A 22,236-nucleotide genomic window follows, 5' to 3' on the forward strand; every position below is an offset into this window, starting at 1 on the left:
AGAAGACATTATAGATGGTCAACAGATACACTAAAAGGTGTTTAACATCATTGGCCATCAGGAAAATGCAAATTCAAAACACAATGAGCTATCTCCTCACACCTGTTAGAACAGCTATAATCAATAACAAGTGTTGATGAGGATGTGGAGTAAAAGAAACCCTTGTGCAACGTTGATGGGAATGCAAATTTGTTTAGCCACTAGGGAAAACATTATGGAGGTTCCTGAAAAAATTAAATATATAACTACCATATGATCCAGCTATTCCACTTTTGGGTATTTATCTGAAAAGATATCTTTTCAAGGTAGTGTTTTTATTTTCTTATATATCTCCCCATGTTCATCGCAGAATTATTTACAATAGCCAAAATAGAGAACAACCTGAGTGACCATCCACAAATGAATTTTTAAAATATAGTATATTTATACAATAGAGTATTATTCAGCCATACAAAGGAATATAATTTTGCTATTTGCAACAACACAGATGGACCACAGGGGCATTAGACTAAGCAAAATAAGTCAGACAGAGGAAGAAAAATACCATATGATCTTACCTATATGTGGAATCTAAAAAAACAACAAATAAACAAACAAAAACAAAAACCAAGTTCATAGATACAGAGAACAAATTGGTGGTCGCCACAGAGGGGAGTAGGGGATGGGAGAAATGGGTAAGGGGGGTCAAAAGGTATAAACTTCTAGTTATAAAATAAGTAAGTCATGTGAATGTTATTTACGGCATGCTCACTTTAGTTAACAATACTGTATGGCATATTTGAAAGTTGCTAAGGGAGTAGATCTTAAAAGTTCTCATCATGAGAAACAAAATTTTACCACTATTTAAGGTTGTGGATATTAACTAGATTTATTGTTGTGATAATTTGCAATGTACACAAATATCAAATCTTTATGCTGTATACCTGAAACTAATGTTATATGTCTATTGTACATCAATTTACAAAATAAAAATTGTAAAAATTTAAAAATAAAAAGATAAGATTAATACCACTCAAAACTCAATGAGGAGGAATGCCTCAAAATTCTTTTGTGAAATCATTTCTAACTTCGAACTCTCTACCCAGATGAACTATCAATTAAGTGTAAGAATAAATTAAAGACATATAAAGATATGTACAATCTCAAAAAAAAAGTATCTTTTATGCACCCTTTCTCTGGAGCCTATTGTAAAACTTGCTCCTTCAAAACAGACACAGAAAACATGAGGTTCATGGAAGAGAAAGGCAAAGAGGTTCCTGAAGGTCACAAATGAAGGGAGATGTCAGGCTGAGAGCTGTGGGTCAGCTTTATAATGATTAATTTGGAGTAGAGATGGCCAGAGGCCTCCAAGAAAATGCCTCCAAAGATGAGAACTTGATCACCACCTAATATGCCCATATTGCAATGGCAGTCACACAATAGAAGAGAGTTTGGAAAGGAAATAAAGAGAAGAACGTGTGAAACTAAGAAGAAAATTTGAATGACAAATTATCCTAGGGAAAACCAAATGTTGCTCAGAAAAATAGTGATAGTATATACATGAGTCAGGTATAAGTAGTGTCTGCATAGTCATCATAGTGGAAACAGAGAGCTGATTCTGTCCAGATTACGGTCTAAATACACGGAGAAGATAGGGAATTAGAAAAGGTATATACGAGTGTGTCCTGGCCGTTAAGGAATAGGAGGCAGGAAAGAGAACTATGTTTTCATCATCCAGAGGAAGTTAATAGATAATGACAAAAATGGAAAACCCTCTCCAATACTCATGTTATTTAGAAGGGAAAAAAAGATAAATATCACTAAGAAAGTGAAAATATTTTAAAATAGTATCTGAGAAATGAAAAATAAGTGAAAAACTGTGAACCATTTTTTAAAAAAATAAACCTTTTAGCACTATTTTGCTCTTTCAACTATGTGTATGTATTACTTTGATCTAAACATTAAATTTAAAACAAACAGGTAGATAATCGAACTTACCACACAGACTAAATTAAAAAGAAACAAGGAAAACCAGAAATTCAAAGCATATTTGGGATTTCCTCCCCTTCCTCTGTGGACCTTGGGTCTCTTCCTATTTATCTCAGCTGTCTTCTCTGGTGGTGTCCTATTAACCACATCCTATTATAATCACCTTTCTTTCTCTGGAAATTTCTCTCTAAAGACTAAGTTAGCAATTTAAGTTACATAGCTACAAGAAGGCACTCATCAAACATCAGAAGCCACTGAAATTTCTCTTTGAGTAATGGACACCCTTGTGTCAGGTTACATATTTCTCTAAAATATACTTATATGATTTTGTTTCTTTGGCAGATAACAACAAAAAGGACATTTCTATTTCTGATCCAAACTGAAACAGTCCTAACCCTAGGTTGCCTCTATAGAATAGAATATCCAAACCCTCCTCATCAAATTGTCTATGGTACAGACAGTTGGTTCCAGTTGTTTCCAAACCATTGAAGCCATTTCTCAGGGTTTCCCTTCTACAGCCAATGAACAAAAAGAACAAAAAGAGATCGGGAGTCTGGCAAATTCTGTTCACGTATGCCAGCACGCACTCGTGGCTGAAGATGGAGAAGATATAAGTGCACGCACACTCAAGTACTTCGGTCCCTCTAATTCCTAGTTCTATGTTGCTGGGCCCTCTGCTGTCCACCCACTTGAACGGTGGCAGCCGCTTTACAAGGGGAGTGTCCATGCAGCTGAGAACAAAGAAAGCAACATAGCTCTGAGTTTCAAATCAGACTTTTTTTAAGCCCATAGCCAAAACAATAATCTTAAAAGTATAGATTTCCCTGGCAAGTGCCAGACCCTTGAGACAGCAAATGGCTTTTTGTTGTTGTTGTTGCTGTACTTGGATTGTGTTTTGTTTTTACAGTTGAAGTCTTAGCTCCTCTCCCAGAAAATATGGGGGCAGGAGGAGTAGTGAAACAAAGGTGGGCAGAATTGAAGGAAATCTAGGTGAAAAAAGGAAACCTGAAATAGGTTGACAGGAAACCCGAAAGCCACAGAGAAGCATATCTTGCTTCCTGGCCACAACTCTGGGATGTGACAGACACAGTGAGCAGTGCAACCCCAGGACACATACAGCATCACAGGACACACTGAAAGTTGGAAAAGAGTAAACGGGAAGTCACAAATTAAGTGAGCTCTGTTAGAGAAAAATGAAGCCAGCTACATGTTTATATATGTAAGTTTCGTAGTATACCTCTTTAAAAACCTACCACGAAAATACTTAGGTCTGGAAAACTAGTATGCTTTTTCTTTGCTCTGAATTTACAAAATCTCTAATCTGGAGTATCAAAACCCATTCATTTGCTCAAAAAGTATCTATGGAGCACCTGTTATGCTCCTGTTGCACCAGGGGTACAGGGTTGAACCAGATAGACAAGTTCCCTGCCTTCGTGGCTCCCATTTTGGTTGCAGAGACAAGCAGTAAATACATTTAAAAAATTAAAGAATATAATACAGACCATAATGAAGGGATAATGAGAGACAGAGAACAAGGACACTTCAGACAGACTGGGGAAGAAAATTCTCATGGCAGGACACCAGAGAAAAGGAGCATGAATTATAAATCCCTGATTATTTTTCCCACCACAGAGCTGGGAAGAAAAAGAGCCCTTCCCTCTGGCAGCAGCATCTCAGCTCCTTCCCGCCCTGCCTGCCAGCAAGCACCCCATGCTCCGAACGTTTTCTTCACCCTCCTCTGAAGTCTCAGCCTCTCTTTTCTCTTCACTGTGATGCTGAGCTAGTTTGAAACTCAGTCCCTGCTGCTATGCTGACAGTGGCTAGACACACACATTTCAGAGACTAAAATGGCAATGTCACAGGGGCCTTTGGGCGGGAAGAATACACAAAGCAGGGATCACCAGACGAAGTGATCAGGGAAATATCTGGAGGTTGGCTGGCTCCCCTTAAATCATTCCTTATAGGGAGACACTGCTCAGCCTCTCAAGAGGGTTGATTTTTCAATAATTTGTTCCCAATATCGCAGTTGTCAATATTTGAGACAGAATATAAGAATCCTGCAACATGAACAGAGAAGAAATAGCCAGAGCAGTAGAGATAATCATCAAAGTCTTGCCGGTGGAAATCATGTTTTTTCACAGGATTGCAAGGAAAGCATTCTGAGACCCACGCGTGGGAGGCTCTGGCATGATGAGATTTATTTGGGTGGAAATAGAAGGCTGTCCCAAGGTTTCCAATGTCTCATCTTAGTCCATCCTACTGTGGAAAAAGTTCAGCCTTGTCTTTTTCAGGCCCAGAAATAGGACCAATGTACAGAGATTCTGTGCCATGCCAAAATTTAGTCCACAGCAAAGCTTAGTCCAGTTCTCGACTGGGCTCTGGTCAGCTGGCACTGCTGTATCCAGCACCCAGGCTCAGCCTGGAGGTTGCTTGAAGTCAGTGCAGTTGCTAGGGCCACATGGCTGCTACAGAGAGAATGCGTGAGTAAATGGTGTGACCACATATTGGGGGGGGGCTTTGTCTTTCTTAGGCTCAGGTTATGTTATGTCAGACTTGGGAAGGACCAGGCGCTTCTTTAAACTAACCAAGCAACTTCCCAAGCTTTCCCGGGCTTCTGTTGTATCCTCCCCCTACCCAGTCCATTTCCTAGATCTGCTGGGGTTCCTTAGTCAATCCAGTCCTTTTCCCAGGCTAGACTGACCCGCCTCTACAGTGGCATCTTGGGTTTTACTGTGCATGCACCCAGCAGAGGCAATTTCCCTGCTGTTACTTCCACTGTTGGGGATTAGGTCCTGAGGGGGAAGGATGGCCTGGGGAATGGGAGAAGCTATATATAGTACTGGATTTAGCTTCCCAGCCCATTAGGCTCAACAATGTCTGTTTGCCTTCTTCCTTTATTAATATCTAGCTACCTATGCTAACGAAAGACACCAAAGGAGATGTCCCTGTGTGGATGAAAACGTGTCTGTGAAATTTAGCCAATGCACTTTGAGAGGTGGTACAGGGGAAGAAGTCTAATTTCAATAGATGAAAAGTAAAGACACATGTTTTAGGAAGCATGCTTAAAAAGGGAAGAATTGGTAGACAGATACAGGTAAAGAGAGTGCAGAGTTGAGTTTTTTATTCATATATGTATTTTTTTAAGATTGAAGAGACATGAGCATGTTTATGGGCTGACAAGAAAGAGCCAGTAGAGAGAGAATGGACAACACAGAAGAGAGAAGTGTGAACATCAAGTAGCAGAACAAATCTATGTTCTCACCCTGGACCACTCCATAACTCTAGACTCAGACATGTTAACCGCCCACTCAACCTGACAAATGGCCGTCCTCAACTTAGCACACCAGTTGCTTGCACCAAAAGCCTTAAAGTAAATCCTGACCCTCGTTTTCTCACATACTCTCATATTTTGTTGGTTCCAACCATTTGTCCAGCATCTAACCAATTCTAACTTGCTCTGCCATCGACTCTCACCTGGACCTCTTCCATCCTTGACCAGTCACAATCTAAACTCCACACAGCAGGTAGATTGATCTTTATAAAACATACAACAAATCATGCCTCTCGTGGACCTAAAGCCTTTCAAAGTCTTCCCACCTGACTTGAAAGAAAAGCCACTACTTAGGCCAACGATGTTGTGTGAGGTTCAGCTGTGCCCTCACTCCCACCCTTACCCCCTCCTCCAGCCTGCCTTTGTCAGAGGAGGGTCAGGAATGAAAAGGATGCACGTCTGCTACAGCCACCCTTTCTTTTTCAGAGAAATGAAAGGAAGGCCATCAGCTGAGATGAAGAAGTGTGGTCATAGGTTTAGGAGAAGTGGGAAGGAAACATGTGAGAGATGCATAAGAATAGCTGCTCGGCGGATGTGAGAGGGAGATGACATAAAATAAGTGAGACTGTGCATTTTAGTGACACCTGTTCCCACAGCTGTGCGGTTTACTCCAGATAGTGCTCTGTGATCTTGGAACAGGACAAAGGAGGCGGGTATATCCTGATGCAGAATTTTTCAGGGTATGGTGCAGCAGAAGGACAGGGGATAATGGGATCTAGAGTGTTGCAGTGTGTACATGGCCAGGGAAACGATGTTATTCTCTAGGTAGGCCTTCCTAAGGGCAAAGAGTTGGGGAATCACACCTACTACAGGGATTCTTTTCTAAGGGAACTGACAGGCTAACTCACAGGCACTAAGATAAGTTACCAAGTTCCATGGCTCCCACCCCAAAGTCTCATTAAGAGTCAACCTGTCTCTTTTGCCAAAGTCTAACGAGAGGTATGAGTGTATTTTCTCTTACATTCATTTTAAATCAGTAAGGCTCCCAAATTAGACCTTCACAGAGGAAGACTTTTAGGACTCGTTAAACATAGATTCAACTTTAAAGAAGATATGATCTAAAAGGTAGTTCCAGAGTTAGCTTCAGGGTGAATTTTTTTTAAAGCCTCCAGTATTTTCAGAGTCAACTTGGATATAGTTCCATCCTATAGAAATCTTCTTACCTACACACACAGCCCAAAGCCAGGACCATGTGCCCGGCATCTGAACTCCCAAGGAGACCTAACTCAGTCTTCACGATTTATGTAAGTAGTAAATAAGTAGAGAAGAAGCAGTCACTTGGGAACTAACTTAAAAATTGCTCCAGCCCTGGCTGGTGTGGCTCAGTGGATTGAGCGCAGGCCTGCAAACCAAAGGGTTGCTGGTTCAATTCCCAGTCACGGCACATGCCTGGGTTGCCGGCCAGGTCCCCAGCTGGGGGCATGTGAGGGGCAACCACACATTGATGTTTCTCTCCCTCTCTTTCTCCTTCCCTTCCCCTCTCCCTAAAAATTAAATAAATAAAATCTTTTTTAAAAAAACATTAAAAAAAAGAAATTGCTCCAAAACCATTTCCCCCTCTGAGCACACCAACGCAATTTTTAAAACCATGCACAAAGGTCTTTGGGTATAACATTTATTTTAACGTGTTCTAAATATACTCATCTATGGATTTTATAGACTTTCAAGCTGTAAAAATGTTTGCTAAGGATTTTATTTTGATCAGAATTAAAATCATGTCCATTGATCCTCGATACCACATATGAAAAGATTATATAAGCTCCCTGTGTTTTTCTCTAGCACAGTACCACTTCGCCTGCCAGGTAACAGCTGTCCCAGACAATATGCGCAGTCACAGGAATCGATACTGAATATTCTAGAAGATCACCAAATAATGCTGTAGTGACGAGTAAACAAAATTCTCCTGAGTAAAATACCTGCTCTTAGAAAGTGAGATTTCATTAAAAAAGAAAAAACCTCTCTCCAAGTCAATTTTGTTTGCTATTTGTAACACACACAAAAAAAAAACTCCATGTATATGTAATACACCTAATAATCTAATTTAAACATATTTTATTGAACTTGAAAGATGATTCAGGAAAAAAGCAAATTGGAGGTAAAAACTTCTGTGTAAGCATAATATACCTACACTAGGTTACTGGTAAAATTTTTTTCCTTCACACAGAAAATAAGTTTTCTATTCCATAAAGGCAAACACCCCTCCACTATCCAATGGAACTACTCATTGAAGGTCACCAATGACCGCCTAATGTCAGCCAGATCTCTCCTGACTCACTCTCCCTTTGGCTTGCTGTCCTGCCTTCCTTCCTAAAGTTCTCTCATCCTTTCTCAGCAATAAACTCTTCTTGGAGAGCCATGCTTCCTTTTTAGCTCTGTGGTTTCTCTTGTTAACCCCTCTGGGTCTCTCCTTCCTCAAGTGTCCACCAACGGCCAACTTCATTCCAACTCTATCCTGCATTCTTTTGGCATCAGTTTTACTTTTTCTACTCTGTGACTCCCAAAGAGATCTCTCTGTGCCTCATGTCTCTGGAACCCCTAACACACTTGTAACTGCCGAACCTACAGAGATCTACGACCGAATGACTTGCAGGCCCCTCACACTCAGAATGTCCAGAAAAGAACTACCCTCTTCCCCCAGTAATATCTGCTCCTTCCTTTGTATCACAGAAAAGAATTTTGTCATTCATTCACTGAATTAGTCAGAAATCTTCAAGTCCTTTGAACGCTCCCTTCTACCATATCCAACACCGTCATCCATTCACCAATAAAAACTTTTAAAAATGTCTCAGGAACTTTACATATAATCTCTTTTTGAGTATTCCAAATACTTCTGCAATGTAGCAATTATCATCTTCATTTTATAGATGATGGTTTAGGTAATGGATGTAAATTCTGAATAAATAATGAAAAAAATTGAACTTAAGTGTGTCTGACTCTAAAATCCATGGCCTTTTCACAATCCATGTTTTTATGCTGGACTGGGGAAACCAAGTCCAGTGTGCCAAAACTGGCCAGCCACCTGTTTAAAGTTTTATTGCCACACAGCCATGCTCATTCACATACATCTATGGCTGCTTTAGCACTACCACAGCAGAGGAGACCTCAGGGCCCACAAAGCCTAAGAGAATTAACACCTGCCCTTTAACAGAAAAAAAAAGATATTGCCAGTTCTAAAACTACACCATTTTCCATATTCCTGCTACCTTAGTTTACATCTTCCTGGGTTACTGCCTTCTGCTATCTCCACCCACAGCCTTTACCTCCTCCAGTCCATCTTTCACACTGTAGAGTGAAATTCTTATTTATCCCACAACCTTTCGGATAAAAGACAAACTTCTGATCCAGCTATGCAGGCCTTTGACATCCTGCTTCCTTCCTTCCTCTCCACCTACATCTGCATTCCCCTCAAGCCAAAGTGAGATACATGGAGTCCCACCAAAAAGCCCAAGCCATTTCATTCTTGTTTTTTTCACATGATCTATTTACCTGAAAAACTACCTAAATTCTGCACTATTTACATTCTTTTTTGTAGTCTGAGCTCAAGAGTCACTTTCTCTGACAATACTTCCTATATTCCTCCGGCTAAGCTAGATGAAATTTCTTTCTTTTCTTTCTTTCTTTGTTTCTTTCTTTCTTTCTTTTTCTTTCTTTCTTTCTTTCATTCATTCATTCATTCATTCATTCATTCTACATGGGCTTAATAAGCATAACGTTTCAACGAGGCACAATGCTTTGTACTAAATACACAATGATGAACAGGACAAACACAGACCCGGCACTTACCAGCCTTACAGTTCAGCACAACTTCTCTATCCACCTGCTTAAAATCTTAGCTCTTAGCTTACAAGAAAGATGAGATAGGGTTTAGAATGGGGATGGAGAGAATGAGAGAGAAAGAAAGAGATGATTCTGTGATTTTCTTGTCTCACACTCAACATACCACTAACTTACTGAGGACGAGGAACTATCTAGTTTGTCTCCCTATTTCAAATACCTACCAGAACACCTGGGACAGTGCTGAATGAATTACAGAATGTTTAGTGACGCAGGGCACAGGTAGTTCCAGAAACCAAGCAAAGAGGCCAGGCTGGTTAATAGGCCACTGAGGAAATTTCTTGTTGTTTTTTGGGAAAATTCAACCTCAACAGAATCTGAGAGGCCTTGTGAAAATTTTGTGAAGAATAAAAAGAAACTTCAGTATAAAATAATGATCTGAAAAAGATACAAGTTCAACTTTGAATAAGAAATAGGAACTAAAATGAGTATCACATAATCCTTTTTTAACTATTGGACTAGATATCTGAAACTACTAAACCATGAAAAAAGGTACTTATAACCCTAAACTTTCGACTCCACAAAATGTTTTTCCTCACAAGGTACTTTGCTCATTAAAAAGCAGGAAAAAAGAAGACAATTTCTTACAAGCAGGGGTAAAGCTGACACAAAGAATTGACCCACTTTCCAAAATAAACATTAAGCTTAAAGCTCTCTCCATCTGGCTAAAACTAAAACCAGAAATGAAAATCAGCACTTTCACACTCCACTTCCTACATACACCACGATAGCAAGGGCAAGGAAACAATTTAACATATAACAATATTGTATCTTAGTCACCTGCAGTCTCATATTAAGATGTATAGCGGAACTTTTTTTAGTGTTGGGAAAGGGCAGCCACTCACTTTTAAACCTGCCTAGATATCCATCTGGGCCACACACCCCTCACAGTCCCCACTGGCAAGGTGGCCAGACTGCTCCCTGGCCCCATTTCTCTGCCCCAGAGGCAAATGGCTTTCAGTGTTCTTAGCTGCCTAATCTCTATCTGGAAAAATACTTTTTCCCCAAAAAACATATTTCTCCCCTATAATATCCCGACAGTATCCCCTCTTAACTCTTTACTGAACATATTCTATACAAGACAGGCCTCACTCTCCACAAAGCAAGGTGTGCAATGCACGGGAAAAGCGCTGGACCCTTTAAGTGACACCTCTCTCTTTTCCATAGCATCTCCAATAGCACCAGCCCAATTCTATGGACCATGGCATAAGTTCCCTAACAGAATCTTAGATGTATAGAATGTTAGCACCGAAAGAGGACTTAAAAGTCATTTATTTCACACTGACCGGTGCAGCTCAGTTGGTTGGGCATTGTCCTGCAAAGCCAAAGGTCGCAGGTTCCACTCCTGGTCAGGGTGTGTGCGAGAGGTGATCGATGTTTCTCTCTCTCTCTTTCTCCCTCCCTTCCCCTTTGTCTAAAAATAAATTAATGAAATCTTTTTTAAAAAGTCATTTATTTCAACTCCTACATTTTACAATTGAAAAAAAAATAAAACCTAGAGAGATTCAAAGGCAAAGTTACACAGGCCTTTGTTCTCAACTTATTCTACATTCCCCCAGTCTCTGGGTCTCACCATCTTCTGGTTACTTCCTTTTCCAGTGGAGAGGAGGAAGGGAAATGCCCATAATCTCAGCTTGGCTTTCATCTGAACTTCACAGAGGATGCTAAATGAGCTCATCAACTGGAGACCATAAGGCGTGGCAGCCTCCTCAGTGTGATGCTGAGTGACCAGTGTGTAAGCAAGTGCTCCCTGGTGGAACATAACCACCCACACGGAGATCCAAATTTCCCTTCATACCCATCCCACTGGCAGATGGTCCTGCTATACTTCTAAATGTACTAAGCCATTTGTCTTCTGCATTATAAACGGTACCAGTCAATTACTGAAAGTTCTCCTACTGTCTAAGCTATCATCCACTACATCCAATTTGAAAACTGCAGATTGGCATTATTGTGACCAGGTTTCCTGTCTACCAATTACACCCTGACAATTTCCCTATTTAGTTTTTCGTTTTGCTTTGTTTTACTTTTAAAGGCTTAGTGTGCATGGCAACCCAGCAGGACAGGCTCGGACGACTGAATATCACATGCCAGGCTGCCCGAGTTTAACAACAAAGCAGGCAACAACGGAAAGAGTACAAATGGGTGTACATAAAACACAGCATGAGGCGAAAGTAGGTTTACAGTTATGAGTATGCAAAACAGAGTTTATTCTTGTACTATTACTCATTAATTATTGTATTATATACCATACAAAAAAATGTAAACCTGCTTTTGCCCCACCCTGTAAATATACAAAGTCTGATCTTAAAGCCCTTTGACATATGCTCTGTACATGTTTACTGATTTATTTAATAGTTCTTTAAAACAAAACAAAGCAAATAAACTATAGAGAGAGAAATTTATATATATATATATATACACACACACACATATATGTAAAGAGGGGGGAAATTTCATATACATGGAGAGAGACAAATTTCTGGTTGAACACAAATTAGTATGGCCAAAAGTTATTCATAACTTTATTTAATGTTTCTTTTTTATAAAATTGCACTGAAAGATACAAAAATATTATTTTCTATAATGGTTGGATTAAACTAAAATACAGCTTATGTGACTATTTAGTAATGAAGAGGGGACTAAGTCAGCACTATTTTCTTGATAAATCTTTAGAAGAGAGTTCCTAAACTACATGAAGAGAAAAGGAGAGCCATATTAAAAAAATCCCATACTCATATTCCTTCCTTTTATAGCCACCAAAACAAACCATCTGTGCAAAAGGTGCTTTCTGATAGAAGCAGAATTAGTCAGCCTGCTAATCTTTAGAAAAAAGAAAATTATTAGGTGCTCAATAATAAGATTATATAAACAAAATGGATTAAAAAACATTTCAGAAAGGCATCATTAAGTATTTACTGAGCAAATAAGCAAAGAAATTACCCACATCTTGATCTTTAAAAAAATGTTATTTTCCACAACTGCTGCAGAACTAAACTACAAAAATATCCTCTTTCACAAAAGCCCTTTGGTTGTGAATTGCATGAATGTCAGCAGAGTAGTCAGGGTCATTCGTGAATGGACAATACAGAAAAATGGGGCGGGGGAGCTGACTCTCCTGAGGGAGCAATGGCTGCTGTCAGAGACATGCAGGTCACCCAAGGCACAGAGCATGCTAAGACTGAAAAAAAAAGATAAATTTGACATAAAGAATATACAGCCCTGGCTGATGTACCTCAGTGGATTGAGTGCAGGCTGTGAACCCAAGGTCACTGGTTCAATTCCCAGTCAGGGCACATGCCTGGGTTGCAGGCTGGGTCCCCAGTGGGGGCCATGTGAGAGGCAACCACACATTGATGTTTCTCTCCCTCTCTTTCTCCCTCCCTCCCCCTCTCTCTAAAAATAAATAAATAAAATCTTAAAAAATAAAAAGAATATATGTGGAGACATATATTGAGAAGATCCAAACCACCTTCCAGAATCTGATCAGGAGGATTCTCCACCCTGGGCAAGTGTAAGCATAAAAGGTTTGGTCTAAGAAATTTCTAGGTGACAGGTAAGGGGAATATCCTGGGATCCTGCTGACACGGAAGGGATCAAAAGGAAACACAGGGGGAGCAGAACTAAAGGGAAGCCACAGTCATAAATCCTACTTAAAGATTTGTCAGAAGGGACCTAGGAACTGAAAGTGCCGTCACTGAAATGTCCTTATTGCTGGAAGGCAGGAAAACTTCAGGTGTCTTTCTTCAGAAAAAGAGGCTATCATTTGTAAGCAGTGATTATGTTTCTCAACAGAGTATTGTATCTCCAACAACCTTTTGATAAAACATTTCTCTCGGTCACTACGTTATCAGGTTACAAGGAGTGCTTCTCAAACAGCCAGCATGGACTGACTAGAACCCTAGCATAACTGAAAACATCAACCTTTCTGTTTTGTCTCCTTCACTTTGCTTCCTTCCCCATCTCTCTCTCTCTCTCCCTCTCTCTCTCTTTCTCTCTCTCTCACACACACACACTACTACCACTAAATCCCTGGCTCTGTCTATGGCTGCTAACATACACATTGGTTATGGACATACACATTGGTTATGGAAACACTGAGGGTTGGTTTGTTTTCCTTAGCATTATTGTAGGAAAGAAATCACAGTAAGATCACAAACATCTGCAACAGACACATTTGTTTGATATTTTATATATGTGTATCAAATAAATTTCAGAGTTGAGGGAAGTTACTGTAATACCTCATGGGTCCATGGGTGTGAGCCTGTATGAATTCAGGACACAACACAGAGGAGGGTGTTATCAGCAGTAGGTTAGACAAAAACAAAGACCCTAAGACAGGACTCGGCTTGATGCTTACGGAGCCCCCTTGACGGCTCATAGGGATGGAGTAGAATAAGCAAGGGTGGGAATGGTAGAAAGCGAAGAGCGTGAGGCAGGCAAGTTTCAGACCAATAAGGCTTTGATAAAAGGGATAGGGAATCTGAATTTTATTTTATGCGCACTGGAAAACATTGAAGGGCTTTGAGCAAAGGAATGGTATGATCTCACTCTTTTTTTTCTTGGAAGTATTCTTTTTTAAAAAATTATTTTAGACTATACTTTCAGGGATCATTTCTATAGTTCATCACTTACTTTAAAAGGATCACTTTGGGTACAGATTGTGGAATAAGAATAAAAACAGAAGGAACATGTAGGAAATTATGGCAAATATCCAGGCCAGTGATGGTAGTGACTTGGTTTTGGGTGTTAAGTTATGAAGCGGAAAGAAGGCAAAGCCAACGGAGCATGTTACAAACAGATAAAACACATGAGAAAAACATCTAGGATGAGTTCCAGGTTTGGGGCTTGAAAAACAAAATGAATGATGCCCTTCAACTCTACATACAATACGTTTAATTTTCCTATTATTCCCTTGTGAAAAATGTAGCTATGCTGGTATATCCACTCTGCAAAATAGTTGGCTAACTTCCTAAAAGAAACACTCAACATACACTTACTTACCATATGTCCCAGCAACCACATTCCAGGGTATTTACCCCAGAGGACTGAGAACTCATGTCCAAACAGAAAATCGTACATGAATGTTCACAGCAGATTATTTGTAATAGCCCAAATCTAGAAACAACCAAAATGCCCCTCAATAGATGAATGGTCAGACAGTAGAAAACAGATCCAAACCACGAAATACTCCTCAGAAATAAGAAGGAACACATTACTGATGTACTCAACAACTTAGGTCTCAAGGGGATTATGCTGAGTGGGAGAAGCCAATTTCAAAAGGTCACATTTTGTATGATTCTAGTTACATAACATTCCCAAAATCAAAACATTACAGTGATGAAGAACAGATCAACAGTTGGCAGGGGTTAGGGTGCCTGGGGGAATGGTTAGGTGTGACTGTAGATCCAATAACATGAGGGATCCCTAAGATCTTATTTTACAACAACAACTTTGTGGGGATGGAACTATTCTGTACCTTGACTTCAATGGTAGTTACAGGAATCCACCCATGTGACAGAACACCAGCCAACTATACTCATTCAACCAATGTCAATGTATATCCTGTACTGGAGTGTTATAAGACATAACTATTGGAGATAACAAGGTGAAGAACACGAAAGCCCTCTCTGTACTACCTTTGCAAGTTCCAGTGAATGTATAATTACTTGAAATACATTTTTAAAAATCTATGCTCTCAGGCAAAATGCATCACATAAATATTAAAGGTAGTAAAGCAGTAAATACATCTTAGAAAAACATTGTCTCCTGAATTTATAAAGGACCTTTTTGCCAATACATCTTACCATTTTGGTATGTAGGCAACAGTGTCTCCTGATGTAAGAATATTTTTGCTCCTAAATGCCTCTGGAGCAAACAACACTTGGAATCCTCATTCTCCCTCTAACTGTTACCTTTAAACAGCAAATAGAACCTGTGAGTTCTTGTTTCTGTACCTGTACAAAGGAGGTAGAGGGGCAGAAACTGAACAACTATTAACAAAGGTGCTCCAATAGCTCTCAGACATTCTGAACTCTGAAAACTACTTTGCTTAAACCCAAGATATTGACCCTTCGTTGGCCAACTGGCACTCCTGGATGCTAACATCCTTCCCATCAGTGTCAAAATGTAAACATCTGCAACTCGAAAACTTAAAAAGGATGGCTTAGACCAAACCAATGACTGTGATCCAAAGGCTTAACAGTGTCTAATAACACTAATCAAAACTGCAATACAATGATATTAAGGTTACTTTAAGTATCAAAACTAGGTTTGGATAAATCATCTAAGTCAATTTGAAGGTATGAATAGTAGTGACTACTCCCTAAGATCTTATTTTACAACAACTTCTGTGGTATACATTTCCTTAGTGTTCTGGCCTTCTGACATCTCCCAGTCTCTCTGAGTGTAGAACACGTGGCCTTTAGCTCCGTTAGAGAGCATTCTACTCCTAAGAACTCCCTCAAGGCATTTAGTACCCAGGTGCCCATGCTAAATCCTAGACACTCTTGTCATTGCTGAACAGGTTTATATTTACTAATCCTTACATTATCTCAAACAGGCATATATCCAACTTAGAGTGTTTGTAATGGAAATTAGATTTATAAACCTTTTTATACTTGTCTTCATTGTAAAACTGCATAAAACTGTATCCTGAAATCAACCTTAATTCAATAATTCTATTATTTTGTAAAATACTTTCTAAACTATGTATCTCACAATAGATCCTGTCTGCTTTTCTGGAATTGAATGCATTGCCAACAAAACCTATGGAATGTGCCAGACACTGCCTGTCTAGATGCTGGTCTCCCTGGGAAAGAGCTCTGCCAGGTACAACATTGTGAACAGAATTGAATCACAGTTGCCATTTGGATGCTCGTATCAGTCTATCCACACTATTTTAAATGTGTTAACATATTCCAAAAAGTAAAATATATTCTTTTGCATTTTTCACTTTCTAAAGTTGAATAAAATCAAACCAATGAAAATGATATGGATTAAACACCTTTTGAAAACAAAGTAGTTTCATTTTAATCCCGCCGGAGATTGGAGCATGGAAAACTGCCAACAACAATCATTTGTAAAAATAAAAGTAAATAAAAAATTTAAAAGCAAGATACTTACAGCCAACCATCATCATGGCCACCGAAAACATCTTCTCCACATCTGTGGTAGGAGCTATGTTTCCAAATCCTATGGTTGTAAGGCTTGTCATGGTAAAGTAGAGAGAGGACACGTACAATGAATCCTTGCTGGGTCCTCCTTCCCATATCCCTGTACTGGTGTTGTATCGATACGGAGTCCCAATGCTCGAGGCCAGCTGGTACAGCCAACTGCCTTTTTGGATGTTGTTCGTGACTTCATTGATGACCTCGTAGTCCCCAATGCTGTACCATATGCAGGCCAGCCAGTGCGCAACTAGTCCAAACACACACACCAAGAGCACAAGGACCGCTGCTCCATACTCTAGGTAATGGTCCAATTTCCTAGCCACACGGCCCAGTCGCAAGAGACGCACCACTTTTAAAGAACTGAAGAGACTGCTGATTCCCTGAAGAAAAGAAAAGGCACACAGTTTCAGGAAAAAAAAACGGTACAATGGTCCAGCTTCATGAACTTGATCATCGCCTGTTTATATACTAACAACATAATCATAATATAGCTCTGACTTTGTCAGCAAATAGCTGAAATTATAAAGAAACTTTTTTTGAGTGCAGATTCCTTCCCACTCAGAAATAAGCTATTTGTGAGTTCTTACACAAAGCATTTCATTAGCTAAGTAGGCCCAATTTATTTTCATAAGTGCAGTATAAATAGCACAGAGAAAAACCAAAGGAGAGAATTGCTTAAATGAAATATATAATAGAAATAGGGTAATGGGTTCAGGCCTTTTATTTCTTCTCCTATAAAACTTTTTCTCTAAAATATTTACTTTATTCTTTTTTTTTGAGAAAAATATTTTATTTTATTTTTTTTAACAGTTGTTTCACTCTTTTTTTTCCTTCATTTTGTTAAAATCATTGTTCAAGTACAGTTTTCTGGTTCTTCCCCCCACCCCAGCCCAACATCCCAGCTCTCCCCACCTCCTTCTTGTTTCCACCCCCAGCCCCCATTATTGTCCATGTGTCCTTTATAATTGTTCCTACAAACCCTTCACCCTTTTCCCCTGAAATTCACTCCCCTCTCCCCTCTAGTCACTGTCAGCCTGTTCTCAATTTCAGTGTCTTCGGTTATATTTTGCTTGTTTGTTTGTTTCATTAATTAGGTTCCTGTTAAAGGTGAGATCATATGGTATTTGTCTTTCACTGCCTGGCTTATTTCACTTAGCACAATAGCCTCCATTCCACACATGCTCTCATTCAGGGTAGGAGCTCCTTCTTTCTTTCTACTGCATAGAATTCCATTGTGTAAATGTACCATACTTTTTCGATCCATTCATTTACTGATGGGCACCTACATTGCTTCCAGCACTTGGCTATTGTAAATTGTACCACTATGAACATTGGCATGCATGGGTTCTTTTGGATTTGTGTTTCAGGGTTCTTAGGATATAATCCTAGCAGTTGAATTGCTGGGTCAAAAGGCAGTTCCATTTTTAGTTTTCTGAGGAAATTCCATACTGTTTTCCATAGTGGTTGCACCAGTCTGCAATCCCACCAAGAGTGCACTAGGATTCCCTGTTCTCCACAACCTCTCCAATACTTATTGTTTGTTGCTTTGTTTATGATGGCCATTCTGACTGGTGTGAGATGGTACCTCACTGTGGTACCTCTCTGATGGCTAGTGATGCTGAGTGTCTTTTCATGTCTCTGGACCCTCTGTATGTCCTCCTTGGAAAAGTGTCTGTTCAAGTCCTTTGCCAATTTTTAATTGGGTTGTTTGTCTTCTTGGAGTGGAGTCGTGTGACTTCTTTGTATATTTTGGAGATTAAACCCTTGTCTGAGGTATCATTGGCAAATATGATTTCCCATACAGTTGGTTCTCTTTTTATTTTAATACTGTTTTCTTTAGCCGTGCAGAAGCTTTTTATTTCGATGAGATCCCATTTGTTTATTCCTTCCTTTATGTCCCTTGCTCTAGGGGACATATCAGTGAAAATACTGCTGCGTGAAATATCTGAGATTTTCTTGCCTATGTTCTCCTCTAGGACTCCTCTAGGGCTTTCTCCTCAGAAAATATCTGAGATTTTCTTGCCTATATTCTCCTATAGGTGTCACGACTTATATTTAAATCTTTTATCCACCTTGAATTTATTTTTGTGTATGGTGCAACTTGGTGCTTGAGTTTCATTTTTGTGCATGTAGCTGTCCAGCTCTTTCAACACCATTTGTTGAAGAGGCTATTTTTACTTCATTTTATGCTGCTGCCCCCTTTGTCGAAAATTAATTCACCATAAAGACGTGGGTTTATTTCTGAGCTCTCTGTTCTGTTCCATTGGTCTATCTGTCTGTTTTAATGCCAGTACCAGGCTGTTTTGATTACAGTGGCCTTGTAATACTGTTTGGTATCAGGTAATGTGATCCCTCCTACTTTGCTCTTCTTTCTCAAAATTGCAGCAGCTGTGTGGAGTCTTTTATGCTTCCATATAAATTTTTGAAGTGTTTGTTCTATATCTATGAAATATGCCATTGGTACTTTAACAGGTATTGCAATGAATCTATTAAATTGCTTTGGGTAGTACGGACATTTCAATGATGTTAATTCTTCTGATCCATGAACATGGTATATGTTTCCACTTGTTTGTGTCTTCCTTGATTTCTTTCTTCAGTGTTGTGTAGTTTTCTAAGTACAGGCTTTTACCTTCTTGGTTAGGTTTATTTCTAGGTATTTTATTTTTCTTCTTGCTATATCAAATGGGATTCTTTTCCTTATTTCTGCTTCTGATGTTTCATTGTTGGTATACACAAATGCCTTTGATTTCTGGATATTGACTTTATATCCAGCTGTTTTGCCAAATTCATTCATTAAGTCGAGTAGTTTTTGGCGAAGTCTATAGGATTTTCTATGTACACTATCATGTCATCTGCAAACAATGAGTTTTGTTTCCTCCTTTCCCAATTGGATGCCTTTTATTTCCTTTTCTTGTCTGATTGCTGTGGCTAAAACTTACAATACTATGTTGAATAGAAGTGGTGAAAGTGGACAACCTTGTCTTGTTCCTGATCTTAGTGGGTAAGATTTTAGTTTTTGCCCATTGAGTATGATGTTGGCTGTAGATCTCTCATATATGGCCTTTATTATATTGAGGAATGCTCCCTCTATTCCCACTTTGCTGTGTTTTTATCATAAATGGGTGCCATACCTTATCAAATGTTTTTCCCACATCTATTGATATGATCATGTGATTTTTGTTTTTGCTTTTGTTTATGTGATGTATTATGTTTATTGATTTGCGAATATTGTACCATCCTTGCATCCCTGGGATGAATCCCACTTGGTCATGGTGGATGATCTTTTTAATGTATTGTTGGATACGGTTTGCCAATATTCTGTGGAGGATTTTAGCATCTATGTTCACCAGCGATATTAGCCTGAAGTTTTCTTTCTTTGTTGGTTGTGTCTTTATTTGGTTTTGGGATTAGGATGATGCTGGCTTCATAAAAAGAGTTTGGGAGTCTTCCATCATTTTGGATTTCTTGGAATCATTTTGGATTTTTTTGAATAGTCTGTAAAGGATAGGTGTTAGCTCTTCCTTAAATGTTTTGTAGAATTCTCCTGTAAAACCATCCAGTGCAGGACTTTTGTCTGTGGGAAGCTTTTTGATTACTGCTCCAATTTCATCTGCTGTTATTGGTCTGTTTGAGCTTTCTGCTTCTTCATTGAGTTTTGGATGATTATATTTTTCTAGAAATGTGTCCATTTCACCTAGGTTTTCAAATTTCTTGGCATATAGTTCTTCGTAGTAATTTCTTACAATCCTTTGTATTTCTGTGGTATCAGTTGTAATCTCTCCTTTTTCATTTCTGATTGTGTTTATTTGTGTCCTCTCTCTTTTTTTCTTGATGAGCCTGCTTAAAGGCTTGTCGATTTTGTTTATCTTTTCAAAGAACCAGCTCCTGGATTCATTGATCCTTAGAATTGTGCTTTTAGTCTCTATGTCATTTAATTCTGCTCTGATCTTGGTTATTTCCTTCCTTCTACTTGCTCTGGGCTGTCTTTGTTGTTGTTCCTCAAGTTCTTGTAGGTGTAAGGTTAAGTTGTTTGTTTGAAATGTTTCTATCTTTTTTAGGTAGGCCTGTATGGCTATGAACTTCCCTCTCAGGACTGCCTTCACTGTGTCCCATTAGTTTTGGGTTGTTGTGAGTTCATTTTCATTTGTTTCCAGAAACTTTGTGATTTATTCCCTAATCTCAGCTTTCACCCATTAATTGTTTAATAGCATGCTATTCAATCTCCATGATTTTGAGTGTTTGGGGTTTTTTTCCTTGGGATTGGTTTCTAGTTTCAGTCCCTTGTAGTCAGAGAAAATGCTTGATATAATTTCAATTTTCTTGAGCTTGTTGAGTCTTGTTTTGTGTCCTATCATGTGGCCTATCTTTGAAAATGTTCCAGGTGCATTTGAAAAGAATGTGTATTTTGCTTCTTTGAGATGAAAGGCTCTATATATATCAGTTAAGTCCATTTCATCTAGGGCATTGTTCAATGCCACAATATCTTTGCTGATACTTTGTTTAGAAGATCAGTTCATTTTTGACAGTAGGGTGTTAAAATCCCCTACTATAATTGTGTTGCTGTCCATATCTCTCTTGAAGACCTCCAGGATTTTCTTTATGTATTTGGGTGCTCCTATGTTGGGTGCATATATATTTACAATGTTTACGTCTTCTTGGTGGATTCTTCCTTTGAGTATTATGAAGTGACCTTCTGGGTCTCTCTTTATGGCCCTTTTTTTTGAAGTGTATTTTGTCTGATATGAGTATTGCTACCCCAGCTTTTTTTTCCTATCCGTTTGCTTGGAAAATTTGTCTCTAGCCCTTCACTTTCAGTCTGTGTAAGTCTTTTGTCCTGAGATGGGTCTCTTGTAGGCAGCATGTGTGTGGGTCATGCTTTCTTATCCATTCAGCTATTCTATGTCTTTCGATTGGAGAATTTAGTACAGTTACATTTAAGTTGTTATTGATAGGTACTTATTCATTGCCATCTTTTTGTACCTGTGTTCTCTCTTTCACTGTTTTTCTTCCTGTTCTTAAATCAGTCCCTTTAGCATCTCTTGCAGAGCTGGTTTGGTGGTGGTGTATTCTTTTAGACTTTTTTGTGTGGGAAGCTCCTTATTTGGCCTTCTATCTTCATTGAGAACCTTGCTGGGTAAAGTAGCCTTGATGCAGGCCTCTGGTTCTCATTACTTGGAATATTTCTTGTCATTCTCTTCTGGCTTGGAGCATTTCCATTGAGAAGTCAGCTGCTAACCTTATCGGGGCTCCCTTGTATGTTATTTCCTGTTTCTCCCTTGCTGCCTTTAAGATTGATTCTCTCTTTGTCTTAGAATTTTGCCATTTTAATTATGATGTGTCTTGAAGTGGTCCTCTTTGGGTTCCCCTTGATTGGGACTCTCTGTGTTTCCTGGATTTGTGTGACTTTTCCTCTCATCAAATTAGGGAAGTATTCCATCATTACTTTTTCAAACAGGTTTTCTATCCCTTGCTCTTCTTCTTCTCCTTCTGGTATCCCTATTATATGCATATTATCACATTTCATGTTGTCCTGCATTTCTCTCAATCCCTCTTCATTCTATCTGAGCCTCTTTTCCTTTTCTTGCTCTTTGTGGGAGTTTTTTTTCTACCTTGTCCTCCAGCTTGCGGATCCAATCCTCTGCTTCATTGAGCCTGCTTTTGATTCCTTCTACTGTGTTCTTCAGTTCAGAAATTGTATTCCTCTTGGCCCTTGTTGATAGTTTCTATTTCCTTTTTCATGTTGATATAGTTTGCGGTGAGTTCATTATAGTTTCCCTGTAGTTTCTGATATTCTCTGTGAGCTCACTGAGCTTCCTGATAACCATTGACTTGAACTCATTATCTGATGGTTGACTTGCCTCTATTTCATTTAGCATTCTTTCTGAGGCTTCCTCTTTTCCTTTCATTTGGGGATTGTTTCTTTGTCTTCCC

The 22,236-nt window shown here is 39.1% G+C and overlaps 1 protein-coding gene across 1 annotated transcript in view; it reads right to left on the minus strand.

Moving 5' to 3' along the window:
* KCNH5 (potassium voltage-gated channel subfamily H member 5) overlaps positions 1 to 22,236 on the minus strand; it is a 245,160-nt gene that overhangs the window by 155,457 nt on the left and 67,467 nt on the right. The window contains exon 7 of the mRNA XM_024567911.3: positions 16,259 to 16,685. Coding sequence (XP_024423679.1) covers positions 16,259 to 16,685 — 427 coding nt within the window. The remainder of the gene's footprint in view (positions 1 to 16,258; positions 16,686 to 22,236) is intronic.

This window comes from Desmodus rotundus, chromosome 7 (assembly GCF_022682495.2).
Source record: "Desmodus rotundus isolate HL8 chromosome 7, HLdesRot8A.1, whole genome shotgun sequence".
NCBI classification, from domain to species: domain Eukaryota; kingdom Metazoa; phylum Chordata; class Mammalia; order Chiroptera; family Phyllostomidae; genus Desmodus; species Desmodus rotundus.